Source organism: Nyctereutes procyonoides, unplaced genomic scaffold, assembly GCF_905146905.1.
Source record: "Nyctereutes procyonoides isolate TBG_1078 unplaced genomic scaffold, NYPRO_anot_genome, whole genome shotgun sequence".
NCBI lineage: Eukaryota > Metazoa > Chordata > Mammalia > Carnivora > Canidae > Nyctereutes > Nyctereutes procyonoides.
In genome coordinates, this window is record NW_026575020.1 from 22092447 (window position 1) to 22114579 (window position 22133).

Sequence of the window (22133 nt, forward strand, 5' to 3'; positions counted from 1 at the left end):
TACATACCCTTATTTACTGTGCTTTTCTGGGTAACCTTCCATAAGTGGTCTGGCTCCTGCCCTCTGCCCCATATATTTCTTTTGGGTTTTTTTCTATAAAGATTTTATTTATTTGAGAGAGAGAGAGAGAGAGAGAGAGAGAGAGAGAGCGCACAAGCAGGAGGAGGGGCAGAGGGAAAGCAAGGCTCCCTGCTCATCAGGGGGCCTGATGCCCAGGACCCTGAGACTATGACCTGAGCCAAAGTCCAATGCTTAACTGACTAAGCCACCCAGGTACTCCTCATTTCTTTTGTCTTTAGCTGGAGCTGGTATTTAAGGTGGTGGCTTGGCCCATTTTAGGGAATTACTCAGTTTTCCCGGGTATATCCTATATGTACAGGAGGTATACTTGTTATTTAATTTCTGTTTTTCTCTTGTCAATTTTTTTTTATTATATGGGGGTCTTAAGCAAGAATCTAGAAAGGTAGAGGAAAAGTTATTTTTCCTCCCTTACAAAACCAAAACAAACAAATGATGTAAATGCCCCAATTAACCACCCACTACCCAGTTGCAGGGAGGACAGGATAGTACTAAGGCTGTGCCAAAGGCTTTACTAGCCACCTCTCTCCCACCATTCTAGCAACTACTACCATTGCAATGCCCTTTCAAGTCTCCCTGGACCGATCTGAGATAAACATTTAGTATTCTTACTTGTAAGCAATAGAAACTATCCCATGTGGAAAGGGGACTTGTTGAAATGACAGGAGGTGCCCACAGAATCAGCAGGAAACAAAAGACCCAGATTAGGAAATGGGCAGGTACCCCAGGGGTTCCAGGTGCTGGGTGCAATTGCCCTAAAATGATTGTGACTCTCCCTTCAACTTTACTTTCCCTTCCAGATTCAGAGTTCTGGGTAGGACCTCACCCTGTCTGTCTCCAGTGTAGGAGGTGAGGCATAGGCAATACCCTTCCTTCCGCTACACCCGCATGCAAGAGGGTTTCCCCAATGAAAGAGGGATGGTTTCTGTAATGCTCCTCAAATTTCAAGCACCCTACATATGGCCTCTCCCTATTCAGTCTGAAGGCCAAGCCATAGCAAGGATTTCCAAATTGAAGACTAAACCCAATGTTAGAAGAAGCCAGCAGGTTGGAAATGGTGCTGAGGGTGAGAAGGAGGAAAAAGCCTTGCTTCCTCTGGGTAGGTCGGTGCTAGCTTGTGCTCTGCCCAGATAAGGAGTGAACATTTGTTGAGCACCTACTATGTACAGACACTGATTAGGCATCTTACAAGCCTATTTCCTTTGATCTTTTCACCAACCCTGAAAATTCAGTATGATTATATTTGTAGGAGAAAATAGACTCAGAGGGGTAAGGCAACCTACCTGAGCTCTTACAACTTATAAGTGGTAGGGCAGGGAGTGGACTCAAGCCTCCCTGGCATGAAAGCCCAAACCACTCAGACCAAGAAACTGTTAACTCTTCCAGTGACCTGGGTATCAGAATAGGGCAGGTTGTCACAGGCCTGGCTATGGCTACAACAGATAGAGCCACTTTGTCCCAATATCATATCTATTCTGTTGGGGAAGGAAAATTTTCTCTCCCCTTCAAGGTCCCTCTGACTGGACTAAATAAATCAGTTGACATGAGATAGGACAACAAGAAAAAAAAAATCAAATTTCATTTCATATTTAAGGGGAATCCACACAGACATGTAAATTCTAAAGACAATCAAGCAAAATGAGGTGTATATACCTTTCTGATCTGAAGAGAAGAGAATAGGAGTCTGGGACTTTAAAAGGAAGGAATGAAGGCAGCCCGGGGGGCTCAGCGGTTTAGCACTGCCTTAGCCCAGGACGTGATCCTGGGGACCCAGGATCGGGATGGAATCCCATGTAGGGTTCCCTGCATGGAGCATGCTTCTCCCTCTACCTGTGTCTCTGTCTCTTTCTTTCTCTCTCATGAATAAATAAAAATCTTTAAAAAAATAAATAAAATAAAAGGAAGGAATGAAATTCACAGGAAGATGAAAAAGAGCAGATGTTCAGTAAACAAATGTGTGGGCCACTGAAATAGTAGGGCATGGAGAACTTTGATCAAACAGGCCTTCCCGGGTTCCTCCCTGTCTACCATTCCCAGTTCATATCATAATGTAGTTAACTATGTTAATAGCTCTCTTCCTGTTAGGTCCTCTATCTAAATTCATTTTAGGCAGTTGAGGAGAAGTATCTGAATCTGCTGGGCCCAGAAGTCAAGCCTAGTACCTATGATGGGGGACAATATGGGGAGGAAGCCAGCTTTTTCTCTAGACTAAGCCAGATCCCAGTGCTTGGGGCAGGAGTCTAGGAAGAGCCAGACACATCAGGACTCTCTCAGATCCCTGAGCACAGTCAACTCTCAGAGGGTAGTAGAGAGAGGGGGATCCTCACTCACCCCTTGAGTCAGCCAGATTGACAACTCCCCAGGACAACCATGGGCAAGAAGAGGCTTGTGTCACTAAGCCAGCATTTGTTCAAACCCTAGTTGGGTTTGGGGGGATGCCCGAACCTGCCCTAGGATGCTTGTCCTGAATCCCCAGGACAGCAGGAACCTAGCAGAGAAGCCCAGGTCTGAGCAAACAGCCACTAGATTGCCTTCAGTGCCCAGACAATCCACTTCTAGTTACACACCTGAACAGCAGCCTCTCCATCCCCGTAGAGAGCCTGGGGTTGGTGGTACAGAATCCCATAAGAAACAACTGGAGAGAATGGGGGGAGGACATGGGTGTCTCCCAAGTGGAGCAGATCAATCCCAGATCATTTCATAGAAGGCTGCTTTATGATCTGCTGACAACCTAAATCTGAGCAGGTAGACTTTAAGGAGGGGTCACTGAGTGCCACCACTGCTTCCTAGGCATGTGCCCTCATCTGTGAACTAATTCTGGGACATGCTGGAGAGAGAAAATCCTTCTTTGAAACTCAGTTTACAGGCCTGACCTCTTCTATATCTATGAACCCTATAATGTCCTTCCCCCTCTCATCCCCTGTCCTTCCTGGCTGGCCTGGATGGCTCCACTCACCATGGAGTTGCTCTCTGGCTCCTCTCTCCCTCCTAGCTTGGAGCAGATACCAGTGGCCAGAGAAGGTCACACAGCAAGACTGGCCTTGCTATTGGTTGGTAATTGCCCACTGAACAGGCACTCATTGCTGATGAGCCATCTGTCTACAGGGATCCAAGTCTCACTCTCCTACCCCCTTAGACAATGACCTCATATTGTCAACCCTCTCACATTCCTCTTCTACGCTCACTGGCTTCCTTTTAAAAGAAAAAGAAAAAGGTACTGACTTCCTCAAACTTTCACCATGAAATCTCTACACCTGTGTTTGTACACATCCTCTCTTCTACTTCTGCTCTGAATCCAACGCCCCCACCTCCTACCTCCTCAAGATCTTGGATCTTTTTTCTACCTTCTGACGTATTATCTCAGTCTATTCTGCAGAATTCCCATAAGCAAACAACTGAGCACATCTTAAATATCTGCATACCAAGTGACACTGGCTACCATCCCATGTCTCTGTTCTCTTTCAGCACTAAATTCCTCCTCTTGGGATCCCTGGGTGGCGCAGCGGTTTGGCGCCTGCCTTTGGCCCAGGGCGTGATCCTGGAGACCCGGGATCAAATCCCACGTCGGGCTCCCGATGCATGGAGCCTGCTTCTCCCTCTGCCTATGTCTCTGCCTCTCTCTCTCTGTGTGGCTATCATAAATAAATAAAAAATAAATAAAAATTTAAAAATAAATAAATAAATAAATTCCTCCTCTTGTCTCAATACCATCTGAAAAGCTGTCTCTACCGACTACCTCCACTCCCTCTTCTATCTGCTTAAAACTGCCTGATGCCTGCCTTGCTCCAGAGAATTGACTTCTCAAGGTCACTATGACCTACATGTCACCAAATGCAGTGGACGTCCATGTCTCCTTGTAACACTCTCCCCAAGATGGTGTACAGCAGACCAGACCACTCTCTCTCCTCTTGGCTTCCATAGCACCACCCTCTTCTGATTTCTCAGATTTCTCCTTCTTGGTAGGTCCATTCTCCACCATCTGATTTAAAATATTAGAATTTCTTTAACCTTGGTTCTGAAAAGTCTCCCCCCCCCCCATTTTCTTAGGTGATCCTACCCATTCCTGCTGATGATGTCCACATTTGTATCTTTGGGCCAGTCCTTTCTTTTTAAATATTTTCTTTATTTATTCATGAGAAACACAGAGAGAGGCAGAGACATAGGCAGAGGGAGAAGCAGGCTTCCCACAGAGAGCCTGATGTGAGACTCAATCCCAGGACCCCAGGATCATGCCCTGAGCCAAAAGTAGACTCTCAAACACTGAGCCACCCAGGCATCCCTGCGCCAGTACTTTCTATTTGGCATCTCTATTTGCAGGGTTCACTAGTATTGAAAACATGCACAGAATGGAATCCTCAATTGTCCCCTCTCCAAAAACACCTGTCCTTCTTACTCCAGCCTTCTCCATTTCTGCAGCTGGCATCACTGTCCACCACGCTGCTCAAGCTCCAAACTGAGGAAGCATTTTTTCCTCACTGCTCACATTCATCCTGCTAATTAACCATATCAATTCTATCTTAGATTCATTTTAGATCTCTTCACTTCTCCCCATCTTGACTACCACCCACACTCCTACAGGCTGCTGTCATCTCTCTACTAAATGCATTCAAAACATTTCTAACTAATTTTCCCATTGGCACACTCTTCAATATATTTTTGACATAGCAGCAGTGATGGAAATGGTCTGTAATTTAATATGGACATGTGTATATATACACAAAACTTTGAGGGGTGTTCAGATTTATACACTCTACTGTAGAGCTAAACCTCAACTAAAACCTCAACTAGAGTAGAGTCTACTCTACTGTAGGCTAAACCTCAACTAAAAAAAATGAAAAAAGTGAACAAGATGTCAGTTTCCCAGTTAAAATCCTTCAGTGGCTTCACACTGTCCTTGGAATAAAATAAAATCCTGCAAGACTTGGCCTTTTCTCCAACCTCCTCTCCTACTATATTTCTCCCTTGCTTGCTAGAACCCAGCTGCCTGGGCTTTCATTTAGTTTTCTCTAACAAGCTAAAGCTTTCCTGACTGCCTCAGGACCTTTGCTCAGGCTGTTCCTCCAGCCCAGAATCCTTCTCCATGCTTAGCACCTTTCCTCTTCACATCACCTACCCAAGCCTACCAGACCACCATGTCTAAAATTATCAGCCCATTTATTCTTTCTCTTCCTACATTATTGTATTTTTAAAATGCTACTATAATGGTCTTGTTTTTCCACACTTGGGATCAGCTTCTACATTTGACAGACACTCATTACACACACATTATTATGCTAAGTGCTACATGGGTAACCAACACCATGAGTCCTCTACACAAAGAAGAAATCCCTTCTTTCCTTTTTTTTTTTTTTTAAGATTTACTTTTTTGAGAACAAGAGAGCACAAGCAGGAGAAGCAACAAAGGGAAAAGGAGAAGCAGACTCTCCCCTTGAGCAGAGAGCCTGATGTGGGACTCGATTCCAGAACCCCAGGATCAGGACCTGAGCCAAAGCCAGACACTTAACCAACAAAGCCACCCAGGCACTCCTTTTTTATTCTTTCAAATTTTTTATTTATTTATTTATGATAGTCACAGAGAGAGAGAGAGAGAGAGAGAGAGGCAGAGACACAGGCAGAGGGAGAAGCAGGCTCCATGCACCGGGAGCCTGATGTGGGATTCAATCCCGGGTCTCCAGGATCGCGCCCTGGGCCAAAGGCAGGCGCCAAACCGCTGCGCCACCCAGGGATCCCCTTTTTTATTCTTTCAAATTTAAGTAGAGGTGCTTTAAAAAAAAAAAAATCATCAGTTCATTCCAGTGCAGCATTCTCCACCCTGGGGCTGAAGATGGAAAAGATGGGGAGTACACAGTGTAATGGGTTGAACTGTGTCCTCCAAAAAGAAATAGGTAAGTTCAAATGGGAGAAGCATGCCGCAGAAAAATTTTAAAGCCATAAACAAGCATAACATGACATAAGAGAAAATGCCTTTATATTCCCCCCCCACACACACACAAATTAGGTCAGAGGCCAAAAACACAGGGCCCAGAGACCAGGTATGTAGTACCAAGACTCCTGTTGCAACAGGTATTTATCAGATACCTTGTCTTCCAACTCAGTCCTCTGACCTATCTGATTATTTTTGACAAGTGCAATCCTTTCAACAGCACCACCATTCAGAACACTTCGTTTACACAAAAGCTCTTCAGAAAGGATCTCTGCTTAACTGCTCCAAGGATCTCTCTGCTGGTAACAGCTCTTCTGTGGTTGTAGAAGGATAGTCGAACCGCCTCCAGGCTAACCTGTTCCAGCAGCCAATCCTCCAGGGAGCCCAGTGCATCCAAGATCCAGGAGCATCCACTGAAGTCTGGGTGAATCTGGGAGAGAAATGGCACAAGGGTAGGTAAGACAGAGAAATGAACACTTTTCAAAGTAAGCAATTTATGGTCTAACTCAGCCCCCATGGCTTCCATGGATTCATGCGCAGGTGGAGCCATACAAACCACCTGGAGGTACAATGGTAGGAATGTGATGAAAGAAATTAGGCCATTGGACCTATCAATTGTCTGAGGAAGATGGGGGAGGGGAATTTGTAGTTGGAGAGAAAGATCACCCTTATCTGTAGAATACAGACACTCCAGCCATAAGTTTTGTGCCTTGATTTTTCCCCAATAGAAGCAGAGCTAACATCCAACACCTTTGGAAGATGGAAAAAAAGTAATTTTAGAGTAGACATGCCACTGTATATTTCATATTAGTAAGCATTTTAACACTTCTTAATTTGCCTCCTTACATCCTTGCACCACATGATCTCTAGCCATGCTGGGAAAACTTGGTCTTCCTCGGATGTGTCCCTATCTTTTCTGGTCTCCACGCCACTGTTGATCTGTCATCCCTACCTACCATGGCCTCATCCAACCTCACCTTTCAAATCCTATCCACCCTTTAAGGCCCTTCCCCTGGTGCCCCTCTGGGTTAGCTGTGTCCACATGACCTCTCACTGACACCAGAACTCTTTGTGTCTCAGAACCTGTATCACATGCTATCTTATGTCATTAACAACTTATCTAAAGTTAGGCAGCTGGGGGGATCCCTCAGCAGTTTGGCGCCTGCCTTTGGCCCAGGGTGTGATCCTGGAGTCCCGGGATCGAGTCCCAGGTCGGACTCCCAGCATGGAGCCTGCTTCTCCCTCTGCCTCTCTCTCTCCCTCTCTATGTCTATCATGAATAAATAAATAAAATCTTTAAAAAAAAAATAAAGTTAGGCTGGAATAGTCAGAAGAACATTCCCCTGAAAATCACCTACCCAAGTCTCTAATCCTAGTTCTGTATGGGTATGAGAGGTCATGTAAGCAAGTAATATTCTCACACTGGACCTCTATTTTTTGTAAAAGGAAGAGGCTTGAAGCGGATTTGAAGAGTTCCTCCTGGTTCTAAAAACGTATGAGTATTTCCTCAGTGCTCCCATCCCACAGGACTATGAGCCCCTTTACAAAAGGGACCACATTGTTTTCATCTCAGCTTCCCTAGCAGATTTGTCTTGCACTGAGACACTCAATAATGTTTACCCAACCAGCATCTTGTTTTATCCTCACAGCACCATGAGGGGCTGACCCAAAGCACAGTCCTGACCCTTGAGAGGCTTGCAAAAGCAGAGTGGCCTGCCAGACCCATGCAGTAAAGAAGAGGCCAATTACAGACTAAAGATTAGTGTACTAAGCATAGTCTAAGAACTCCCACAGAGAGTCCTTCCAGAAAACGCAAGCTCTCCAGTAGTGGTTCTCAACTGGGGACAATGTTTCTGGGCATTTTTGGTTAGGCGGGAGGATGCTACTGGCATCCAGTGGGTAGAGTCCAGGGATGCTGCACAATATCCCATAATGCTCAAGACAGCCCCCCAACAAAGAATTAAGCAGCCCCAAAATGTCAATAGGGCTGTGGTTGAGAAGCCCTGCTCTATATCACATACCTTCTTTCCTTCTCCTTTCTTTAATCCCATTTCCCCCTTCTTCTCACAGGATAAGCAACAGATTCCAAATGATATCACTGGAATACAGGGAGTTTTGGTACAGTCACCTGTGAACACTCAGCCTTGCTTCATTGTCCTGAAGAAAGTCTTATTCTCTTCCCCATAGCGTCTTTTGAAGGGAAAGACTTCTGATTTTCGTCTGCAATTGTATGCTATGGGGCAATACTGGGTGGGCAGGAAGAAAAAATGAAAACCTACTCATCTTAGGTACATTCTAAGTACAGAGCACCATTTAGTGAAAACTCAATACATGTAACTCTTCAAGGAATAAGAACAGACTAGGTGGTGAATCCTCTCTCTATAAGAGGGTATTAGGAATCAAATTATAGATTGCCTGTCAACAGATACAAGAGGGACACTAAGAGCTCAGGTGTTCAGAGTTGCTGCCAACAGAATCCAAGCCAAGTGGGAAAAGACAGCAACCATCAGCAGATCCAGTTTATAGAAGCTGCTTGCACACAACTTTTCGGGAACTCGATGTGTGAAGAAGCACTCCTATATGAGAAAAAGCTGAAGTAAAACAACAACGACAACAACAACACCCAGGCCTCTAACATGATAATCTGTCTTGGCCATTCTAAATTTCTACAAAGAGAGCACCAACTCACTTGCTTTAGGATTTTCCCCATGTAGCTAAAATAGACCTCTTTCTTCTTCCTCTTCTTCCTAAGGGCTGAGTTGGCCCACTCATACTTCTCTCTGGCTGGGATATGAAGTATAGTCCTCTTCTCTGGGAATCTCAGGCCATGTAAGCAGATGTAGTACATGTGGAAGGCTTAATCCTTACACTTCCAGACTGTAGCACTAGCTGTAGGCAAGTGAATGCTCTAAAGAGGTTTTATAGGGAGAGCTGGAAGGCACTCTTTCCTAATAAAATCAGTGACTAGTGATTGCACCTGCAGGAGATGAATACTCTCAGAATACTTAAGAAATGTCAGGTGTAGCGTACAAAGCAGGCTTATGATACATTCCAGAAAGGGGTTTGAGGTGAGAAACAAAATGTTAAGCTTTCCTCTGCTCCATCCCATGCGAAAGAGAGGATGACCACTTTGATGTAATGGCCATTAATTCATCAGGCAACACTGACCCCCAAAGTGATTCCTTTTATGTGTGTAGTAACTCTAGGGGTTCTTAATATAGTGGTTCCTGGCCACAAACGTTTCAATTCAAAAGGACTGAGAGTAGAATCCTGGAAGCTGAATTTTTTTTGCTAAAGCATCCCAGGTGAATCTAAGGACCAGCCAGATTTAGGATTCACTGGTCTATAAAACCTTCCTGAAGCAACCGCACAAGATCAGGGGTCGGGGTGGGAGGAGCAGCTCTGTGCTGATCTGCTCTGTGTATTTGCATTTACATTCGGAGGGCGGCCTCGTCATGCAATAGCAATTAGAACTCAGGTAACAGAGCATGAATAGGGAAGCCAGGAAGTCATCATACCTTCAAGACTGAAGGTTGAGAAACTGTAGATAGAGAGGCCGTGAACTCCCTGCAATTAGTATTATCAGCTCAGCTACAAGGAAGTGACCAGCCTGACATAAGCCAAGAGATAAGAGGACACCAGAGAGCCAGGGTGTCAAAAGAAGAGAACCAGCAGAGAACAGACACTCCTCCCTCTCAGTGATGAGACCCACTGAACCCCTGGCGTGGAGGACTGGTGGATTTTTTTTTTAAGATTTTATTTATTTATTCATGAGAAAGAGAGAGAGAGAGGCACAGACACAGGCAGAGGGAGAAGCAGGTAGCCCGATGCAGGACTCAATCCCGGGACTCCAGGATCATGCCCTGTGCTGAAGGCAAGTGCTAAACTGCGGAGCCACCCGGGATCCTCTGGCGGATTCTAATAGTACTGTCAGTTCCCAGTTATCGAGCCCTATGTCCCTGCCCCATATGAAGTGCTAGACGTATTTTATTGCCTGTAATGCTCATGGCAACCTTATGAGATAGGATATTAGTATTACTCTCACTTTACAGAAGAGTAGACTGAGGTTCAAGGTCTTCAAGTGACTTGCCCAGGGTCACATACAGTACACAAGTGGAGAACCAGCCTCTGAACCTCTGCTTCTAACCCCATGCTCTACCACCTTCCAAACCCAAATACCAGAGCCCTCCCATCCTTGTAGTTACACACGTGTGCTCTGCACTATCTGTATTTATTCCCTGATGGAGCATCCGTTTTGCAGGCTCAATTCCCCTGAATTAATTCTTTGGTAACAACAACAGAACTATGCTGAATATTTCTGTGAAAGGAAAAAGTGGTTCCCTTATCACCTGGCTGTCAGAGTATATCCCACCACCACCTCAACTCCCACTCTCTTATTACCAGCTTCATCTCTCACTACCTCTCTAGTTAAAAATGCACCATATGCACAGAGTATATATTATATGATGAAATGAACTGGGAGTTTTGTTTTTTATCTTTTTTTTTAAAGATTTTATTTCTTTTTCAAGGTTTTATTTATTTATTTATGACAGACACGGAGAGAGAGAGAGGCAGAGACACAGGAAGAGGGAGAAGCAGGCTCCATGAAGGGAGCCCGATGCGGGACTCGATCCCCGGTCTCCAGGATCACACTCCTGGCTGAAGGCAGCGCTAAACCGCTGGGCCACCGGGGCTGCCCGAGTTTTGTTTTTTAAAATGTTATTTATTTATTTGAGAGAGAATGAGAGAGCACACGCAGCAGGGAGGAGCAAAAGGAGAAGCAGGCTCCACGCTGAGCAGGGAGCCTGACTCAGTGCTCAGTCCTAGGACCTAGGATCATGACCTGAGCCGAAAGCAGACACTCAACTGACTGAGCCACCCAGGTGCCCCTGAACTGGAAGTTTTAACACAACCAAGTAAATACAAACTGACAGAAACCATTGCCACTGTGGAATGGCACTCTTCAGTGGACAGAGGCAATGGGTAACCAACCAAATGAGCACTGTAACATTCAGAAGATGCTGAAGGGCACTGGCAGAGGTAATGTTGCCCTAAGAGTGTAGCGCAGAAGGCCTGGTCAGATGGCACTCATTCATTCAAAAAATACTCAGCAAATTTTGATCCCCTACTAAGTGCAAGGCCCATGGCTATGCATAGAAATGGTGATACATTATTGAGAGAGGAATCATAAAACTGACATAGGAGAAAGTCGTAGGGTGATCAGAAGGCTCACCAGCATCTATTAGAAATCTCAGTCATCTAAAAAGGACATCAATAAATCGTCTTCTAATAAGTTCCCTATCCTGAAGATAAAAGAAGCAGTTACCCTAAAATAGCAATGCTAACTTGTATTTATTGAGGGCTCAGTACTTGCCTTGAATTACATGAAGCACTATACAGACATCTCATTTCATGGTTTTAATACTCAGAGATGGATGTTATCATCTCTTTAAAAGAGATGAGGAGGTGTGCCTGGGTGACTCAGTGGGATAAGCAGCTGCCTTCAGCTCAGGTCATGATCTCAGGGTCCTGGAATGAAGCCCTGCCCTGGGGTCCCTGCTCCACGGGGAGTCTGCTTCTCCCTGTGCTCTCCTCCCCGTCTCCACCCCCAATTATGTTTGCACACACACTCTGTTTCTCAAATAAACAAAATCTTTTTTTTTTTTTTAAAGATTCATTCATTTATTCATGAGAGACAGAAAGGCAGAGACACAGGCAGAGGGAGGAAAAGCAGGTTCCATGCAAGGAACCCGATGCGGGACTCGATCCCTGGACTCCAGGATCACGCCCTGAGCCAAAGGCAGACGCTCAACCACTGAGCCACCCAGGCGTCCCTCAAATAAACAAAATCTTGAGAGAGAGAGAGAGATGATAAAACCGGGGCTTATAAAAATAAACCAATTTGTTCAAGGTCACACAGGTAGTAAGTTGCAAAGCTAGGAACTGAAACCCAATGTGTCTGACACCAAAATTCCCATCAATATTTCTCCAAGCTCAGCCTCCTACCCACCTGCAGCAGAGTCTCCTGAGATGCTTATTAAAATGTAGATCCCTAAACCCATACCGTGTACAGGTATCTAAAGCTTGGGTGCCACTGTACCCCCATTGCCTCCTAAGTCTGGGGAAAATGCTACTCTGATCGGAATCCTACTCCGTACAGAAGAGCTAATTAGAGACTTAGAAAGGGTGGGGACACTAGGAGAAAGTGACTGTGATGTGGCTAAGCACAAACACAGGCCTTAGACATTGAGAAGGCAGACTTTACAGAGATTAGCGATAACAATGTTAGAATTCTATGGCTTGAAACTCTAAAAGGGAGGTGGACTCGAGAAAAATAGAAAAGGCTCTTCCTTAAATGGCCATGACCTTGGCTCATTGATTATAATTCACTTCAACCTGGTCCTGTCTTGGTGGAATATCAGCTCCAAATGACAAACCAAGCTCATTAATAGGGAAAACGAGTAACAGGAGCAGAAGATGGGATAGTTGGGATTCAAGGCATCGAGTGAGTCTGGGGAATGACTCAAGGAGTAAGACTGTGCTAAAGGGTATTGGAGGGATGCCTGGGTGGCTCAGCGATTTAGCACTGCCTTCAGCCCAGGGTGTGATCCTGGAGACCCGGGATCAAGTCCTAGGTCGGGCTCCTTGCACGGAGCCTATTTCTCCCTCTGCCTGTGACTCTGCCTCTCTCTCTCTCTGTCTCTTATGGATAAATAAAATCTTTAAAAACAACAACAACAACAACAATAACAACAGGTATTGGAGCTTGCTTTCATGCAGAGAAGTCTACATGGCATGGGGGAGGCCTCACAAGTGGAATGGTCCAGGTAGGTCCAGGCATTGCAGCATATTGTAGAGGAGATTCAGACATTGGGTGGGATATTAGGTTATGTGACCTCTGAGGTCTCCTGGGTTTTGTGGATTCTATTTTTCCCCTGTATCATTTCTTTAGGAATCAGGTTGTCAGAATTTGCTTGGAAGTACTGCTCATATTATTTCCACCTCTGGAGAGTCTGAAGAATTAATCCAGTTGAATGGAAAAAATCAGAAGGTCACACTCTGCATTTTAACATCATTTTATTTTGTGATATGACTTCAAGGAGATAAATACTGCTGCAGCTTACCAATTGAGAAACTCTGGGTAAATGGCAGGAGGAGAGGGGATCTGGGGGGGGCAGATGAGAAGTTTTCACCTTGGGAATGCTGTCACACTCTTCCTGGAGTGTCAGCTCTGTAGATACTAATTTAATATTACTGGCGGATGATATTTGTATTGACTACTTGCTACTTTGTCAGGTGGAGGGAAGAAAGGAATACAGATTTTTCCCAGCCCCAGCAAAATCTTATTTAATCTCTATGCCAAGCTTTTAGAGGGGGAGAAAAAAGTACAGTGAGAAGAAGGACTTCATTGCCCCCACTTAAAAATAGGGGTAGGGAGACTGGGGTTACCCAGAGAGGATCCAGGGTGCCGCCTTCCCCTGCTTCTCTATCTCTCCCTTCTGCCCCCCTGCCCTGCATATTGTCTCACAAATGGACGTCCACATTGGATAGTGAAGACTACCCACTATTCAAACAGAAGCTTAAAGTTCTGGTCTTAGCTCTATCAACACTTCACTCTTACCCAAAGACAGCTGCTCTTTCTGGCTCTCAGTTTCCCCAGGGGGTATGTATTTGATTATATAACCATTAAGATTCTTTAGAATCTTGCTATTCAAAGTATGGTCTGCAGGGGTGCTTGGCTGGCTCAGTCAGTAGAGAATGTAACTCTTGATCTTGGGTTTGTGAGTTCAAGCCCCATGTTAGGCATAGAGATTGCTTAAATTAAAAAAAAAAAAAAGCATGGTCTGCAAACCAACTGCAGCAGCACTTAGGGATCTTGTCAAAATGCAGATTTTGATTCAGTAGGTTGGAGATGGGACCTGAGACTCTACATTTCTTTTTTTTTTTTTAAGATTTTATTTATTTTTTATTTTTTTATTTTTTTTATTTTTTTATGATAGTCACAGAGAGAGAGAGAGAGAGGCAGAGACACAGGCAGAGGGAGAAGCAGGCTCCATGCACCGGGAGCCCGATGTGGGATTCGATCCTGGGTCTCCAGGATCGCGCCCTGGGCCAAAGGCAGGCGCTAAACCGCTGCGCCACTCAGGGATCCCGAGACTCTACATTTCTAATAAAATCCCAAGTGATTCTTATATACTTTATTAAAGTTCAATACATCCTGCCTTAAGACACCATCTATCCAGGAATCGATTGTGGATGTACCTTGTTGCTCTCCCTCTCGTGGGTTTTTCTTTTCTTTTTTTTTTATGATAGTCACACACACACACACAGAGAGAGAGAGAGAGAGAGAGAGAGGCAGAGACACAGAGGGAGAAGCAGGCTCCACGCCGGGAGCCCGACGTGGGACTCGATCCCGGGTCTCCAGGATCGCGCCCTGTGCCAAAGGCAGGCGCTAAACCGCTGCGCCACCCAGGGATCCCCCTCTTGTGGGTTTCTATCACATCCCCAAGTTTTCTAGCTCTAGGACTACTTCCAATGGCCAGAATAACTTGAGTCTTAGTGATTTTCTGGATTGGGGCTTAGAGAAATGTCACCTGCTCCTTGAAATATAGTACTACACCTACACACACCCATTTACTATTAAATAAACTCTCTAATTAATTCACCTACTTGATTCAAGAAATACCTAAGGGGCATCAGGCCCAGCTTGAGGGCTGGAGGTAAAAGGATGACTAGGGCATGGCCTCCATCTGGGAGACTTTAGGGAGATGCCTGGACAGCCAACTCCAATTCAGTGTGATAAGCACTTCTGTAATTAGTAAAGAGGATACATTCCAGTGAAATGTTTATAGTCAGAAACTAAGTTGTCATAGGCAGGAAAAGTTCTGGAGGCTGTCCCAGGCTATGTCCTCCTTTCCCATTGACAATATCTTTCCTGTGGCCATAAATATGTGGCTCTTCTGCCCACACTGGGGAATGTGCTGTTGGGACAGTCCCTATCTGATGACTCACAGGATACTGACAACAGTGGTTTTCTTAAATTCTTCCCCATTCCCTGATGATTAGAACCTGTGCTGTGATCCTTCCCTTAGCTCAGGGCTTCTTAACTTGGGATCCACAGAGGTGATTTGGGGCAGAGGGGCAGAGAGGTCCATGTATATACTGTTTTGTGTATGTGCTTAGTACATTTGTCTTGGGAGAAGTCCACATGTTTTCATCAAATTGCCCCACTTAAAAATAGGGGTAGGGAGACTGGGGTTACCCAGAGAGGATCCAGGGTGCCACCTTCCCTTGCTTCTCTATCTCTCCCTTCTGCCCCCCTGCCCCCAATGAAATCAAAGGAGTGGGAACCAATGTCCTGTTACGTCCACCTGCTGCCCCAAGACCCAGGCAAACTGCCCCCTTTCCTTTTACTCTTTCTTCCCCATCTCCTCCCTCTCTTCAGCTGATATATCCCAATTTCCTCTGTGCTTAGGCTGATTATGTTAAAAGGAGCTCTGTCTGCAGTCTCAGCCATCCCAAAGAGCTAAGGAAAGATCCTTGTCCCCATTTCAATACTGGTAAGCACAGCTGGGCTACAGGAATAGCAGGAGAAGAACTCCCTAGAACCCAGAACTGGGTCTTTGGCAACTGGCTAGCTGATCTTTTGTCTTTAATAGCTAGCTCGAGATGAGAAGATGAACTTTTAAAGTCATTTTCTGGGCTTTTGGGGCAGTGTATGGCAATGAACTCGGCTATGAAGTTTTCCTTTCCTTTATCCTGTGAGATGGCTATAGAGCACAAGGCAGGAGTGCGGGGAGTGGGAAAGGGAGGTTCATAGTTGGGCAAGTCATCAGTGACACTAGGGAGGCAACTGTTGGGTCTGCTTTTACTTTAAAACACTTAGGCTTCAGAAACCACAGAGAGCATATAATATATACTGCCTTTGATGTACCATTCACAGTTCAAATCCAGTCTTTGGCATGAAAGATGAGGATGCATGTTTTGGATAAGATCTAAGGCAGAGATTTCCACATAATTTCTATATGGATTTGAGTGCATTATGAAGTTATTTTGCAACATAAATTTGCCTTTCTACTTCTGCTCCAGAATAATTTGGGCTTATTAAATAAATGTATAAAATATCTTTTGAATAGACTATGTTTTTCCTGGCCTTCTTGCTTCTGTCTTGCAGGACTCAACAGCTGAAGTGAGCTGTCTTCCTGGTTGCTGGGCACCTGATAAAGGGAGGATAGGGAGAGTAGGGCAGCCCAGAAGCGTTCTGGGAGAGAATGGGAGCAAATATTTGCTTTGGAAAATTCAGAGTTGATTTTCACAGATAACCCAGAGCAGATTCTCTGAAGCAGCTGTCAACTGTAGAGGGGTTTTTGCGACAACAGCTTTTGTTTATGTGAACATATAGTGCTCAGGCTTGGTCCCAGGAGAGAAGTGAACACAGCCCTGAGACCTGCTCCCAGGGGTAGAAGATGAGAATAAGATAAGCACCGCACAAAGATTGATTTTAATGTAGGGGGTGTGGATTTACGACCTCACATTGCACAACTTGTAAAGCCACAGTCCATTCCATATTCATCTATCAAGCAAGCATTTGTTAAGACCTTTACACGTGAGGCACTGTGCTACTAGGTGCCAGAGTTACACCCAAGAACAGAACAGACCAGACACAGCCTCGAGCCCCCATGGCCCGATCTCTCATGAGAGATGGATAATAGGCTCAAGTGCATTCAATATTGCAATGGGAAGGACACTTCCAGGGTGTTGTGGGGGCACAGAGGAGGGACAGCCAACCCTGACTTAGGAAATCATGGAAGCCTTTTTGAAGGAAGTGATGTCGATCGAGGCAGAGCTAACGGATGAGCAGAAGTTAGCTAGGCCACAGGGGTGAGGGGTGGGACAACAGGGAAGGGAATTTCAGGCAGAGAATGGATTGTACCAGGGACCCCTGGGTGGCTCAGCGGTTAAGCACATCTGCCTTTGGCTCAGGGCGTGATCTTGGGGTACCTGGATCGAGTCCCATATCGGGCTCCCTGCAAGGAGACTGCTTCTCCCTCTATGTCTCTGCCTCTCTCTCTGTGTGTGTCTCTCATGAATAAATAAATAAATAAAATCTTTTTAAAAAATGGATTGTACCCTCCCTGGGGCATATTTCACAACTAACATAAACATTAGTTAAATTATTAAAATATATTTAATAGATAAATTACTTAAATTATTTTCTCTTTTAAGGGCAGCCCAGTGGCTCAACGGTTTAGCGCCACCTTCGGCCCAGGGCGTGATCTTGGAGACCCAGGATCGAGTCCCGAGTCGGGTTCCCTGCATGGAGCCTGCTTCTCCCTCTGCCTGTGTCTCTGCCTCTCTCTCTATGTCTCTCATGAATAAATAAATAAAATCTTAAAAAAAATAAAATAAATTATTTTTTTGTTTTTAGAATTGTCTGTTCAGTGTTTATAATCTCCTAACATACTCTGTACCAATTTTCAAAGTGTGTGCTGGTTTTTCAGTTGTAGAACATCAGCAAATTTCTGATGTGACTTTCATTTCTAAGTATTATTTGATTTTTTAAAAATAACCATTTTTTAAGAAGATTTTATTTTTTCCCCATTCTCACTGGTGCAGCCACTCTGGAAAACTATGTAGAGGTTCCTCAAAGAGTTAAAAATAGACCTGCCCTACGACCCAGCAATTGCACTGTTGGGGATTTACCCCAAAGATACAGATGCAATGAAACTCCGGGACACCTGCACCCCAATGCTTATAGCAGCAATGTCCACAATAGCCAAACTGTGGAAGGAGCCTCGGTGTCCATCGAAAGATGAATGGATAAAGAAGATGTGGTCTATGTATACAATGGAATATTACTCAGCCATTAGAAATGACAAATACCCACCATTTGCTTCAATGTGGATGGAACTGGAGGGTATTATGCTGAGTGAAGTAAGTCAATCGGAGAAGGACAAACATTATATGTTCTCATTCATTTGGGGAATATAAATAATAGTGAAAGGGAATAGAAGGGAAGGGAGAAGAAATGGGTAGTAAATATCAGAAAGGGAGACAGAACATAAAGACTCCTAACTCTGGGAAACGAACTAGGGGTGGTGGAAGGGGAGAAGGGCGGGGGGTGGGGGTGAATGGGTGACGGCAATGAGGGGGACACTTGACGGGATGAGCACTGGGTGTTATTCTGTATGTTGGCAAATTGAACACCAATAAAAAATAAATTTATTATTAAAAAAATAAATTCAATTAATTAACATATATTGTATAATTAGTTTTATATGTAGAGTTCAGTGATTCACCAGTTGCATATATCACCGAATGCTCATCACATCACATGCCTTCCTTAATGCCCATCACCCAGTTACCCAATCCTCCATCCCCCACCCCTTCAGCACCCCTCAGTTTGTTTCCTATAGTTTAGAGTCTTTTACACATTTTTGGTTAAAGACCCAGTCCAGGTCACATACTGCCTTTAGTTGTGGTGTCTCATTAGGGCCTTTTAACCTGGACCAGCCCCTCAGTCTTCTTTGTTTTGCAAGCCATTGATATTTTCCAAAAGTACAAATAAGTTTTTTGTAGATTGTTCCTTAATGTGAGTTTATGTGAGGTTTCTTCATGATTAGATTCAGTGGGTGCATTTTTAGCAGGGAAGTGATGTTATGTCTTTCTAAGGAGATTATGTCACTCATCACATCATTCATGATGTCAGGATGTCTCATTATTGGTGATTTTTAACTTTTATTTTGGTTTTAGTATATCTTAAACTGTAACACAAACATATACATCCAAACGTGTTTATATCTAAATGTTATCAAAGGAGATTAATAATGAGCTAACTCTCTCTATATTACCTTGTTTGAATGTAGATTGTAGTGTTTTGTTTCTCCTGTCATCTCTGCATATATCGGGATTTCTTGTAAATGTGTCATTTATTAATAACATTGTAGTTGTGCACTGACCTTTTAAAAGGCTGGGTGATGGGGTGCCTGGGTGGCTCAGGCTGCTGGGCATCTGCCTTTGGCTCAGGTCATGATCCCAGGGTTCTGGGATTGAGCCCTGCATTGGGCTCCCTCCTCTGTGGGGAGCCTGCTTCTCCCTCTCCCTCTGCCTGCCACTCCTCCTGCTTGTGCTTGATCTCTCTCTGTCAAATAAATAAATAAAATCATAAATAAATAAATAGCTGGGTGTAAAATTCTACAAGTAACAAATTACTACTTAGCCATGTATTAGAATTTTCTTGACCCTGTACAACCAAAACAGTGTCAAAATTAAATTGGAATCTTGAAGCGGATTTAAAGTGATGATGGCCCCCAACAGATGGATAATGATTCTTCAAAAGAGCCTCATTGGTCTCATGCCTGATTCTATATTAATTTGGGCTTATTAATTTATAAAATGCTCTTTGCATATGTAGTGTATATGTGCTATATGTTGTGCTCCTATACAAGATACTGATAAGACACAACAGTTCCTTTGCTTTGGCCTTTTGAAAACCACAGCTACATCCCACTGTAGATCCTACCCACTGTAGCATTACTTTTGCTCTAACAACCCTGGGGCTCAGAGAATATACATGCATGCATTTCCAGTGGGTCATTGAGTGGAGACCCTGGTTTCTCTGAATTGCACAAAATGTAAGATTTCTTTCTTTTATTTTTGAAATTCAGTTCTACTTACTTTAAAACATACTAATACACGCAATTTAGGAATGTACCATATTATGCAATTACTGACGGACCCACATAATGACCCAAGCAAAAGACTGTCCTACGTTGGAAAGTGTCAACCCTACAGGTCTTATTCCACAAATGAGAACACTGAGATCCAGAGAGGTGTCTTCTGAAGAAGGAGAGCTTCTAATGATAGGCCACGACCCAGCTCTGCCTGTGCCAGGGGCTGGGGTGGCTTTCTTATGGCAGAGAGTCTCCCTTGGGAGGCAATCAAGCTGCCTTCCGCCTCTCTCTGGGCTAATGTGGGTTGTTGGCAGCTGAAGCAAGCCTCCAGCAGGGTCCTTCCTTCTGGTTTACTCATCTCAAATTCAGCCATGGAGTTGGAACCCAGCCAGGTGTTTGGGAGCCTCTAGAGTTCCTAGAAGATGATCTTAATGGAAACACAAGGCTGAAGAGGTGCAGCTGCCTTAGAAAGTCATTCATTAACATATTTTCTTCGGGAAAATTGTAGTCTAAGTTCCAAAAGAATTTTCCAAGCCCAACCAATGTATCTATAAATTGGAGACCACTTAGAACTCCTTCTGCTCCACTGACCCAGGGCAGATTTCATATCCACACATGCAAGGCAATATGATAGCTACTTAGTGAGTGCCAACGCATATAGGAAGAAATTTAGGACATGGCCCCATGCTCAAGAAGCCTCCAATAATCCTAGGGCGATGAAATCTATGTATATTACAAACATCAATAATATAAGGTAATGTTTGGTGGCATGCCCAATGGAAGAGAAAGGTGGACCACGCAATACTGAAGAAGGAAAGCATTGTGCCCTGCGGCTTCTGAATCAAGTGACCTAGATGAAACTGCAGCTTCCCCACTTCTTAGCGGTGTGGCAAGGTGCTCGAGTTCTGCAAGGCGCTTAGAAAAGCTCTCGGCATTTTAAGTGTCCCCCAAACGTCGGCTATTGTCAATATCTCGCAGTCCGTGAGCGAACCATCATTTCAAGGATGGAGAGGACATGCGCAGGGGAGTAGGAGCGGGCTTCGCGGCGAGGCGATGGAATCCTAAGGACTGACGCAAAAAGCCGGGGAGCGGCTACTGCAACCCGCGGGCGGCCCTCAAGCACCGCAGAGCGGGGGGTTCTGGAGACCGGGTCCACCCCCGGACCTACGCCCGCCCCCCGCAGCACCGCCCCCCGGAGATCCCAGCGCCCGTCTCCAGGGGGCGCTGCCGCCCCGCCGCCCTGGCCCGGCCCGGCGCGCGCCCCCGCCGCCCGCCCCGCGCGTGCGCGCCGCCCAGGTGAGGAGGCGGCTGCCCGCGCGGGGGCGGGGCCGGGCCGGGGGCGGGGCCAGGGAGGGCGGGGCCGGGGAGGGCGGGGCCGGGGCGGGGCCGGGGCCAGACCCAGGCCAGAGGCGGGACCAGCCGCCGCCGTCTCCGTCTCGGTGTCCTGTGCCCCGGTGCTCCGGGCATCCGCCGCGGGAGAAGCGGAAGCTGCGGGTCGGCCGCGCCGGCCCAGAGCGCGCCGAGAAGCAGCGGGGCGGCCTCCGTCCGGCCCAGAGCCTCCCTCGGGAAGGCGCCCCCTCCCCCGCCGCCCCGCGGCCCCGCCCCGGCCCCGCCCGAGCTCGCCCCGCGCCCCCCGCCGGCCCCCGCGGCCCGAGCGCGCCCACCTGAGCCCGCCCGCGCCCACCTGAGCCCGTGCGCCGGCGCCATGGCGGAGCAGGAGAGCCTGGAGTTCGGCAAGGCGGACTTCGTCCTGATGGACACCGTCTCCATGCCCGAGTTCATGGCCAACCTTCGGCTCAGGTGAGGGTGGGGCGTTCGTGCGCTCCGGCGGGAGCCCGCGCCTTCCCGAGAGGGGGCGCCTCTGCGGTGCCGGGGGCGGGGGCGGGGGCGCGGGGGCGGGGGCGGGGCTGGGGGTGCCCGGGGCGCGCCGCGCTCGGGGGATGGAGGGCATCCGGGCGGGGGCGTCCGGGGGCCCCGGCGAGCCCGGGGGTCGCGCCGTCCCGAGGGGGGACGCCCCGGGGTGCTCCTCCTGGGAGGCGGAGGCGGAGGGGGAGGGGGAGGGGCGCGCGAGCCCCGGCGGCGCGCCCTCGGGAGACGCGGGTCCTCGGGCTGTCCGGGCGCGGGGGGAGGGCCGGCTCGCTCGCTGCCCCAGGTAAGTGGTGTGGGCGGGCCGGGTGACCTCATGGAAACAAAAGTAAAGCAAAATGCAAACTTCAGGGAGAGTTGTGGCGGCCATGAGGGCCTTGGGAAGACGGGGGGATTGTTTCGGAGGGAGACTCGCGTCGCATCCCGGATTCACACTTGGTTTTCTATTTATCCTTCCTCCCCGCCCCCCCCCCCCCCCTTGGCTTGCTTCCATCCTGTCATTCAGGAGGCAGTGGAGTAGTGATCCCTGAGCTGTCTATTCCGGGACGCCGGCTATTTTTTAGTTACTCTCTAAACGTAATTAGACACGTTTC

The 22133-nt window shown here is 46.5% G+C and overlaps 2 protein-coding genes across 4 annotated transcripts in view; one reads left to right on the forward strand and one right to left on the reverse strand.

The window, feature by feature from the left end:
- Positions 1 to 5667: 5667 nt before the first annotated feature.
- On the reverse strand, positions 5668 to 21438 carry LOC129508768 (histone H2A.N). 3 transcript variants are annotated; one of them, XR_008664239.1, is made up of 3 exons: positions 21359 to 21433; positions 18961 to 19142; positions 6356 to 6431 (listed from the first exon to the last, which is right to left on the reverse strand). XR_008664239.1 is itself a non-coding variant. In XM_055323859.1 (2 exons), exons 1-2 carry the CDS (start codon positions 8847 to 8849, stop codon positions 6231 to 6233), a joined length of 360 nt encoding a protein of 119 aa, XP_055179834.1. In that variant the 3' UTR covers positions 5668 to 6230. The 3 variants fall into 3 exon arrangements, 1 of the variants encoding a protein (XP_055179834.1); XM_055323859.1 differs by lacking the exons at positions 18961 to 19142; positions 21359 to 21433 and adding an exon at positions 8691 to 8849 and having other exon boundaries at positions 5668 to 6431; XR_008664240.1 differs by lacking the exon at positions 18961 to 19142 and having other exon boundaries at positions 6331 to 6431; positions 21359 to 21438.
- Positions 21287 to 22133, forward strand: part of MYO1D (myosin ID) — a 326201-nt gene continuing 325354 nt past the window's right edge. The window contains exon 1 of the mRNA XM_055323846.1: positions 21287 to 21474. Coding sequence (XP_055179821.1) covers positions 21380 to 21474 — 95 coding nt within the window. The 5' untranslated portion in view covers positions 21287 to 21379. The remainder of the gene's footprint in view (positions 21475 to 22133) is intronic.

Bases quoted from the DNA above. Each gene is read 5' to 3' on its own strand.
- LOC129508768 (XM_055323859.1), bottom strand. From the start codon at position 8,849: ATGTACTACATCTGCTTACATGGCCTGAGATTCCCAGAGAAGAGGACT. The intron at 6,432-8,690 runs GTGAGTTGGTGC...TTTCTCTCCCAG, and splicing joins TGGGGAAAATCCTAAAGCAA to ATTCACCCAGACTTCAGTGG.